General features: G+C 43.0%; 1 protein-coding gene across 1 annotated transcript in view; it reads left to right on the top strand.

The window, feature by feature from the left end:
* erbb4b (erb-b2 receptor tyrosine kinase 4b) overlaps positions 1-10,972 on the top strand; it is a 181,736-nt gene that overhangs the window by 62,653 nt on the left and 108,111 nt on the right. The window contains exon 9 of the mRNA XM_036974796.1: positions 6,325-6,415. Within this exon, the coding sequence (XP_036830691.1) occupies positions 6,325-6,415 (91 nt within the window). The remainder of the gene's footprint in view (positions 1-6,324; positions 6,416-10,972) is intronic.

The raw sequence follows: 10,972 nt of genomic DNA on the forward strand, positions 1-10,972 counted from the left end.
TGAATATACACTGAGTATACAAAACATTAGGATCTCCTTCCTAATATGGAGTTGCACACCCTTCCCCCTTTGCCCTCAGAACAGACTCAATTTGTTTGGGGCATGGACTCCATAAGGTGTTAAACGCATTCTACAGGTATGCTGGCCCATGTTGACTCCAATGCATCCCACAGTTGTGTCAAGTTAGCTGGATGTCCTTTGGGTGGTGGACCATTCTTGATACACACAGGAAACTGTTGAGTGTGAAAAACCCAGCAGCGTTGCAGTTCATGACACAAACCTGTGCGCTCGGCACCTACTACCATACCCCGTTCAAAGGCACATAAATCTTTTGTCTTGCCCATTCACCCTCTCAATGACACACATGCACAATCCATGTCTCAATTGTCTCAGGGGTTAAACATCCTTCTTTAAACTGTCTCCTCCCCTTCATCACTGATTGATGTGGATTTAAGAAGTGACATCAATAAGGGATCATAGCTTTCACCTGGTCAGTTTATGTCATGGAAAAAGCAGGTGTTCTTAATGTTTTGTATACTCGGTGTACATATCATGTAGGCCTACTGGTCAGCCCCTATCCAAGCATCTTTAAATTATTCTTTATCATTTGGTTTTCCCCTCATCAAATTTGCATGGTGTCCCTTCTCTTACACTTTCACTCAGTACAGAGGGGGCTTGTGTGTGTTTGCTGGTGCCCACCAGAGACCGTAGACCAAAGACAGAAAGGCTGAATGTGTATGATGAATACAAGATGAGATGAGGGTCTCCCTATCTCTTCCATCTCTTCCCTCTCCCATGGGGACCTACAACTCCCAGTTTCAAATTGTCACAGTTTCCCAGCTCTACGTGTGTGCGTGCGTGTGTGAGTGCGTGGGTGGGTGGGTGTATGTGTGTGTATAAATTCATGTAGAGTGAATCCCCTTTCCCCTATCCTCCTCAACCTGATCTCATTCTTTCACTTCAAAATGTGCCTTAATTAGATGAACTTTGATTTTTGACCAATTAATCACACGTGGTTAAAACAGAAACAACTCAAAGGGTTAAGTTTAGCTATTAATTCTGAGTGGTTAAGTTTAGGGCAATGGTTTGGGTAAGGTTTACAACAAAATAATTAAAAACAATGCACTGTTTCCACTAAATATCATCAAGTACTCTCCCTCCTTGATAGAGAATTGTGAACTGACATGGTCAGTGGTCTAAGCAGCGTGCTCTGGCTCTGGGCCTCTTGAGTTCCAGTGCTGTGCCATTGTTTTATTTGTTTGTTTTTAGTAAGCGCCGACGAAGTTATATATCAACGTCCTCTGTACCTTTTCAAACGTACGGAATTAACGTCTCTTTCCTCCGCTACAGTGTCACCCACCCCCTTATCCCTTCATTCCTGTGACAGGAGGTGAGCTGGTACAGCCAATGTGTGCCTCCCTTTTTTTTAAAGTAGTGCACTATATAAGGAATAGACTGCCATTTGGGAAGCAAACGGTGAGACAGGAGCTGCCTTTACTCTGTAGCCCTGTGGTCATGCATGACACCCTGTGTCACCCGTCACCTCTAAGAGCTGTCAGTGCTGTGACTTCTCCACCGAGCCATCAACCCCGTCACACATACACACACGCACGCACACATATACACACATACACAGACACACACACACACACACACACACACACACACACACACACACACACACACACACACAGGCATCGATGCACACAGACACAAACAGACACGCACACAGGCATCGATGCACACACACACGCACACACAAACACGTCACCCATTCTGATCCGACGTAGGGGTTACGATCTCTGAATGCTATAGCTCTCAGATGGACAGTCAGTCTAGGAGGTAACCATCTCACCCTACATCTCTTCCCCTGCCAAGTATTCTTCCAAAACATAGCACTTGTTTTTTTCTACTTCTAAGAGGTCAGGGCAGGCCTATCTATAGAGTACGGTCAGTCTGCCATCCACTGAAGCAATTCAGAATAAGTGAGGTTCCCAGTACATGGATTTGACTCTAATCATCGATGTTTCTATCTCTTAACCTTTGGACTGTTGCATGTGGCCCTCCTCTCTGTGAGGCAATCCTGGGTAATTTGCTTTTCGCATGGATGCGCCAGTAACGTGGCTCTCAGTGAACCTAAATCCCCACTCTACTCTTCTCTAGCGGTTCTTGCCTGCTTCTAACCTGCTCCTGACTCTATCCTTTCACCAGACATTTACTGCCCACAGCCCACAGAGAGAGAGACAAAGAGAGAGGGGGTCGTGGGGAGATAGAAGGAGAGAGAAGAATGAGAAATAGAGGATAATAAACTGAGGAGAGATGGGATAAGGAGGACAACACATACAGTGAGACCTGAACTCCCTATAGACTACAGTCAAGCTGGATGCAGGATCCCATTGGGACCTGTTGTACCCTGTCTTACCTATTGATTAATGGCTAATGCTGCTGTTAGCCTAATGCTGTTAGCACAGGGAGGCAGGAAGGTACTCATCAGGCCCTCGTTAGCACCATTAGGAAGATGAAGCGATGGAGCACCCTCCACCTCTCCTCTCTTCCCACCTCTCTTCTCCATCTCTCCTCTCAGAAAAAACTAACAGCCACTTAAGGAGAGACCATTGGAGAGGTGTAGAGATGAGAAAGAGGAGGAAGAAGAAGAGGAGGGGGAAATAGTGGTGGAAAGTAATACACCGTAAAGGGAATAGGTTGTCATTGGGATGCAACTCTATCAGTTAAAGGCCCTGAACTTCAGATCACAATGCTGCTTCAGCTACTGTGACGTCAGAGGACATGTTTCTCTCTATGTCAGTGAATGTGCCCTTTATCCATAACTAACACTCGTTATACAATATACCATTTATTTTATAAGTCTCTGGATAGTGATTTGTTTATGTCTCAAATAGTATATTTATTGCCATGTTATGTTGGAGGTTGCATCCATGAATGCTAATGCCATGGAAAGCAAGTTGTGATGCATTTATTAATTTACGTTTGATTCGGGTTCATCTTATACACTGTAAAACCAAGTGTTTACGATCTGAACCCATAACTAAACACTTTTCATTAACACTTTTTAAACACGTCAAGGCATTTAGAATGTCAATGAAAATGTGTCACAGTGTTTAGATTGTAAACACCAGAACATGTTTATTCACTTTGACACTTTTTAAACACATGAACATGTTTATTCAGCACAAGGCATTTCGGTTTTAAACGCTATACACTGGTGGTGGTGTTTTAACACTGTAGGGTGTAAAGCCATATCTGCATATTTCCCAGCATGCCTTTCGAGTGAATGTGAGAGATACCCACCAATGACTGTGTTGGTTAGTGACAGAGACATGCTTGTTGCATTCAGTAACTTATATTACTGAAGCCTTCACCAAGTGACTGCGTAAGTGAGTGTGTTTCAGTTAAAAGTAAATCCTTTCGACCACATGTTATACAATGTGTAAGGCCTTTAGTTAGTTATTGTGGTCTTAAAATCATGCCTCATGGGCAACATCAGACTGCAAGTCAGAGTGATGTGATTAGTAATTCCTATTGGAATTTAGCCAGAGGGAGGATATCCAACAATTGGAATATTTATCATCCACAAACTGCACTCAAAATGATTGCTATAGTGAAGGACTTAACAAACAAAACTACCTAAACCATCTCATTAACGGATGCAATAAGTCCAACCCCTTACAGATTTGATTAGATTAGAATGGTTTTGTCATTTGTCTTTGTATAGCATAAGATCAATTTATCAATCAATGAGGAAACATAGATATTAAAACAACATATTCAAAAAAATCTGATAATGAGGCCCCTCCCATGTCTTTTTCACTCTGAGAGAGTTAACGGAAATGAACTCATCGCAGTCGAGAGAAACAAATGTGCAATTGTGCTGAAATGTGGGTAAGGTGATAGACATTCCTTACACTGATCTGAATAAAAGGCATTGAAAGTCACATACACTGAGCTAGATGGCTGCTGGCAGCGTCTAAGATGGCAACCTATTCCCTAGATAGTGCACTACTTTTGACCAGAGCATTTTGGGCCCTGATTAGGGTTGCAAAAGCTACCGGTAATTTACCAGAGTTACTGGAATCTTCAGTAATTTTGTCATTAGCAGTTAATATGTAGCAATCTATGGTAACTTTCTGGTAATTAATACTTCAATAACTTTGAATAATAATATAATAGGATGACACTGCAGCGGATAGCAGCTGTCTTACGGGCTTCTGTGTGGTTTTTTACGCTGATCTTAACTTTTTTGTACATAATGTCTCCTCCATCATTTCCTATGACTGAAAACAGCTTCTGGACATCAGAACAGTCAACACTAACCTCGATTTGGAAAATGTCAACTTCAATGAGTCGGGCAGCTCTGGACACTCTGCTTACTCCGGACCAGGCCCTAATCCGTGAGCCTCGGAAGAGGAAGCGGCATCGAAAGAGAGCGGAAACAAAAGAGAAGAAGGCGAGGCAGCATCCTGGCGAGACTACGTCGGCGAGCAAATAGCCTGCCATTGACCTCTGTTCTGTTGGCGAACCTGCAGTCACTGGAGAACAAACTGGATGAGCACCGTTCGAGACTATCCTATCAACGGGACCTGAAAAACTGTAATATCCTATGTTTCTCAGAGTCGTGGCTGAACGAGACATGGATAATATACATCTCGCAGGTTTTTCTATTCATCGTCAAGACCGGACGGCAGACTTGGGTAAGATGAAGGGAGCAGAGGTGTGTCTCTTTGCTAGCAGAATGTATGGAAGTGGGGGTTTATCCGATCGCCTACGAATTCTCAGAAGGCAGCCCGACCTTCGGCCCCTCTTTCTCTGCCACCTCTTCACGCAGATCACGGGGATCGGGGCCTGTTCCAGGGGAAGCAATATATCCTTTACGTCGGACTTGTTAGAGTCATGAAAGGAAAAAAAGGATTTTGCTAGTCCGTGGTGAGTAATCGCAGTCCTGATGTCTAGAAGTTATTTTCGGTCATAAGAGATGGTAGCGGAAACTTTATGTACAAAATAAGTTAAAAAATAAGTTACAAACAACGCAAAAAAACACAATCGGCTGGGGTCACGGGAAACGTCTGCCTTCTTCTCCGGCGCCATCTTATTTGACATGTGAAGGGGCCACAAAGAGAGACAGAGATCTAAAGTACTGCACTATACAGTGAATAGGGTGCCATTTCAGATGTAGGAGAGGAACATGAGAGGAACAGGAGAGGAACAGGAGAGGGACAGGAGAGGAACAGGAGAGGAACAGGAGGGGAACAGGAGGGGAACAGGAGAGGGACAGGAGGGGAAGAGGAGGGGGACAGGAGAGGGACAGGAGAGGGACAGGAGAGGAACGGGAGGGGAACGGGAGAGGGACGGGAGAGGGACGGGAGAGGAACGGGAAAGGAACGGGAGAGGGACGGGAGAGGAACAGGAGGGGAACAGGAGAGGAACAGGAGATATGCCTGTAGAATGATTAAGGCAGACTTGAAGGTAATCTTTCTCTTGTAAACAACTTAGAAACAACGTTATTTTAGAAAGTCATCTCACATCATCAGACCGGGAGATGCATTCATCAGGGATGCAAACACATGCTGATATGAGCCACATACATTTAATTAGTTAGACAACATTCTTCCTCTCATATCCCTTTCCAAGGTAATGAATTTGATTAAATCCAATCAAAATATCAGTTTTGAAACTATTATGAAATGTATCCTTGGAAATATGCGGCCGTCTGGAGTTTTCAATGTTAAAGTAATTGTGTGTTTTGCGTTATCCTTGGTCTTTGTATAACTTTTCAGCCCCTCTCCACTCTTCCTCATATGTTCATTATTTTTGTCCTCAACTGGCTAGAACGTGATTGCTCCCCTCAACTCTAAATATTTCATTTATTTTCATCCATTATTAAAAGTTCTAAATGATCCATGGTCATCCACTCAGCTATTCATTCAACCTGCTAAATGATTTATTGCCCAGAGGCAGATATAGGAAATGCAAAAATATTTGTATATCAGATATCTTCTTGGTCATGTATACCTGACATGTTTCACTCATGACAGGGAGGTATTGGGAAGGTCTTTATTGTAAATAAAGATCTTGTGTTTTCAAGAACTTACCTGGTTAAATAAAGGCTATAAATAGGTATCACAATGCCTTGTCCACTAGCAACATGTGTGGCTCACTATGTTACATTCATTAAAGTCTCATGTTACCTTGGTTTTCCTGTGTGTGTTAGGATTTGCTGTGTATCTGGTAATACATCACCGATATTAGCAGTGATGTTATTGGCTGTGTTCCTGTTGAAATGGTATGTGATTGGTTGTGTCCCTGTAGGTTTCCTGAACATCCAGTCGTGGCCAGAGAACATGACAGACCTGAGTGTCTTCTCCAATCTGGCAACCATAGGAGGTAGAGCACTGTACAGGTAAGAACCCACATGACATTACTACAGTACATTATTACAGTACATTACTATGCTACATTATTATAGTACATTACAGCACTACATTACTACTACATCTTTCGATCAATATGGTGCCTTTTGGGAAGTGTAACTTGGTCCCTAAAAAACGTTTGATTTCATCTTATTTGAACATGTTCAACTTCATAAAAACATGTTTTCCCATCTCAAGATGTTAAATAAAAATGACTATAGTAAGTGCGTAACAGGGTTGATGATTTCCTCTTAAGTCAGCTATACATTTCCATGAGACAGGGGGAATGGAAGCTTGTTGTGTGTAACAGGAAGGGGCAATTGAATGCAAGCATAAAATATTGAATTGTTCAAACATTTCTAACCTGTTAATCTATGGGTAACAGGATTGACATGTTATACTCGACCTGCTCAGTTTTCCACATCGGAAAAGGGCCAAGAAGAGTAGAACCAGCTCACCTGCTTTTACACTAGGATTGCACTATTAGATGTTCAATGTTTCTTTTGAAAAAAAACATTTAAAAGGAATAGTTTCACCATATTAAAACAAGAGTTCAGTTCACATAACAGGGTTGAACTTAAATGAGGGACAGATGCAAATGAATCACTAATTACATTAAATAAATAATAATCTATAGCTCTAAATAATAATAATAAATAGCAACATAATAACTAGGGCTTTTCAATGATGGTGAAAACTTAGAGAAATGTTGGGGTAAAGTGGGTTCAAATCTACCTAGAAGTCACTGCACGGAGGGACATGTCAAAATGCTGAATTTTGGCACTTTAGCAGGTCTTTATTTTTTATTCCGATTTATTGAATTCTCCATATGGTCTGTAGTAAAGGGCACTTCATTTATTATAACAGGCTTTTAAAACTCAATAGTGTTGAACAATTTCTACTTAAAATATCAAAGGGACGCAAAAGGCGCTCATTTTATAGAATGACCCTAGGTGTGGAACCTAATAATAAAATATAACACTGTTTATATTGTATATTTATGCCTGGAACTCAGTTGAGAGATGTGAATAATGAAGAGCAGTGGTCCAAGCATGAGGCCCTGGGGAACACCACTGACATCTACTCTACATTACATCACTAGTGTACCATACTTTGTGGTGTGTTAACAATGTAGCACTATTCCTCAGGAGCTAGTGATTTACCATTATTAGCTTGTGTACAGGCAGTTTGTCATCTAAGAATGGTTATAATAAATATAATAAATAATAAATAAATATGAATAATGTCATTGTTCCTTTGTGACCTCATCAGAATACCATAGATATCCAACTCTGCTAATTTGATAGATGGAAAGTTGTCGCAATTGGTCATTTACCATGCCAAAGCTTCCCCAGTTGAATCAGTGCTGGTCAATGCACAGACACACACATAAACACGCGCACACATAAACACACACGCACGAATTTGGAAGAAGTCTGGTGGTTCATCCTTGGGAGGAATTTCCAAATGCCTGAAGGTACCACGTTCATCTGTACAAACAATAGTACGCAAGGACCACGCAGCCGTCATACCGCTCAGGAAAAAGACACATTCTGTCTCCTAGAGATGAACATACTTTGGTGCGAAAAGTGCAGATCAATCCCAGAACAACAGCAAAGGACCTTGTGAAGATGCTGGAGGAAACAGGTAAAAAAGTATCTATATCCACAGTAAAACGAGTCCTGTATCGACATAACCTGAAAGGCCGCTCAGCAAGGAAGAAGTCGCAGCTCCAATACCACCATAAATTAAGCCAGACTACGGTTTGCAACTGCACATGGGGTCAATGATTGTACTTTTTGGAGAAATGTCCTCTGGTCTGATAAAAGAAAAATAGAACTGTTTGACCATAACGACCATCGTTATGTTTGAAAGAAAAAGAGGGAGGCTTGCAAGCCGAAGAACACCATCCCAACCGTGAAGCACAGGGGTGGCAGCATCATGTTGTGGGGGTGCTTTGCTGCAGAAGGGACTGATACACTTCACAAAATAGATGGCATCATGAGGTAGGCAAATTATGTGGATATATTGAAGCAACATCTCAAGACATCAGTCAGGAAGTTAAAGCTTGGTCGCAAATGGGTCTTCCAAATGGACAATGACCCCAAGCATACTTCCAAAGTTATGGCAAAATGGCTTAAGGACAACAAAGTCAGCATATTGGAGTGGCCATCACAAAGCCCTGACCTCAATCCTATAGAAAATGTGTCGGTAGAACTGAAAAAGCGTGTGCGAGCAAGGACTACAAACCTGACTCAGTTACACTAGCTCTGTCAGGATTAATGTGCCAAAATTCACCCAACTTATTGTGGGAAGCTTGTGGAAGGTTACCCAAAACATTAGACCGGATACACGGTATGACAAAATGTTTATTTCCACTGCTCTAATTATGTAGGTAACCAGTTCATAATACTGTCGCAATACCTTGAGGGATGGTAGTATATGGCCAATATACCACGGCTAAGGGCTATATCCAGGCATTTCTCGTTGCGTTGTGCATAAGAACAGTCCTTAGCCGTGGTATATTGGCCATATACCATACCCACTCAGGCCTTATTGCTTAATTATGTTCCGGCCCCCCACCATCCGCTCAAGAAAAAAATCGGCCCGCGGCTGAATCAAGTTGATGATCCCTGCACTACACTATCATCACACCAAGAGCAGCAGTCTAGTGGAGAGCCTGCAGATCCATCACAGCAGTCTAAGACTCACTGTGGGTTGAGAGCCATTAGGGTAGATGATGATTTGCTTTAGCTACATTAACAGTTCCTCCTGCTTTTCAAGATAATACTGCAATTACCCTCATTATATGCTAATAGAGCTTCGATTAGACATATCAGCACATGTTTGCAAGCAGAGAGGAGGGTGTGGATGACATGTTGACAAGTTCATGTAAACACACAAACACATAAACACACACCCCTCCACACACAGAGTTATTAAAAATCTGTCTTCTCCCAGTCTCTAGTCTCCCTTGTGTCCTAGCACTGTCAGTGTAGCTCAGTTCGTAGTGTATAGGGTCATCCACTGAGAGCAGCACGGCCGTTGTACAAATGACTGCCTGCCAGCCAACGCATGCCTGGAAGACATTCTATCTGATGGCCCTGACATTACACAACCCTGTCGCCAGAGGGAGGGAGGGAGAGAGAGGGGGAGAGATGGTGGGAATGGGAGAGAAGAGGAAGAGAGAGAAAGAGAGTGAGAGAGAAGGAGAAAGGGAGGAGGAGTTGAAGAGCAGACCCAGACTCGACTTGTGTTCCTCAGTGGCCTATCACTAAGTGGAGAGCTGTGTTCTTGTTAGCCAGAGTGCCTCTGTGCACTCCATACTACCTTTCTCCATGGATATATCTGGCACAAAACTCTTGCTTTCAGAGAGAGAGAGACAGACAAACAGACCGAGACAGACAGACAGACAGACAGACAGACAGACAGACAGACAGACAGACAGACAGACAGACAGACAGACAGACAGACAGACAGAGAGAGAGGAGCATGCTGTTCACATCACAGGGATTAAAGACACTGACAAAGATCACTGTTTTGCATTAAGTGATATTAATACATCTAAGAGCTTTGCAACAAGCTCTCACAGTCTAATTGCAAACATCACATTTTGAAGTTCCTCCAAACATCACATTTCGAAGTTAAGGGTTAAGTTAAGGAACTCATTCCAAATGGTTAGGTAAGGGTTAAGGCTTAGGATAGGGGTTAAAATAAAAAATGATGACGGGGATCCACACCTTCATCTCCAGAGTCATGGGATTGCACCCCTCCACCACCCGCGTCCACAGCTTCCTAGCAAAACCCAAGCCTACTTAGGTAATAGTGCTCACTGTTTCCCCTATTGGCTGATTTTGAATGCATTTCCCAAAGTCCTCAGGACATGGATAGACATCCAATTTCCATGTCAATCTTGAGGGGTCTTGCTGAGCTTTGCAAGGCTTTAGAGAGCAGTGTGAGTTGGCTTGCGAAACATGCTCGTTACAGGAATAATATTAACTGACCTTTATCTTATGCTCTCTTCATCTCTACCCTATTCTGTCTGCTTCTGCCTCTTTCTTTCTCCCCCCTCACTCTTTCCTCTCTCTCTCTCCTCTCGCTCTCTTTCTCTCTCTCTCTCTCCTCTCTTTCTCTCTCTCTCCTCTCTCTCTACTCTCGCTCTCTTTCTCTCTCTCACTCTCTCTCCTCTCTCCTCTCTCTCTCTCTCCTCTCTCTCCTCTCTCTCTCTCCTCTCTCTCCTCTCTCTCTCCCCTCGCTCTCTCTCTCTCTCTCTCCCTCCTCTCGCTCTCTGTCTCTCTCTCACTCTGTCTCTCTCTCTCTGCCTCTCACTCTCTCTCTCTCTCTCCTCTCGTTCTCTTTCTCTCTCACTCTGTCTCTCACTCTCTCTCCTCTCTCTCTCTCTCCTTTCTCTCTTTCTCTCTCTTGCTCATTGGTATTCTTCACCTTCTCTCACCCTTGTTTTCTTTCTCTTACCTCTCTTTCTTTCGTTCTCCAACACCTCTCTCTATCTTCCCTCTTCCCCCCTGCTACCCTTTTCCCTTTCTATC

The sequence above is a fragment of the Oncorhynchus mykiss genome, chromosome 3 (assembly GCF_013265735.2).
Source record: "Oncorhynchus mykiss isolate Arlee chromosome 3, USDA_OmykA_1.1, whole genome shotgun sequence".
Classification (NCBI taxonomy): Eukaryota; Metazoa; Chordata; class Actinopteri; order Salmoniformes; family Salmonidae; genus Oncorhynchus; species Oncorhynchus mykiss.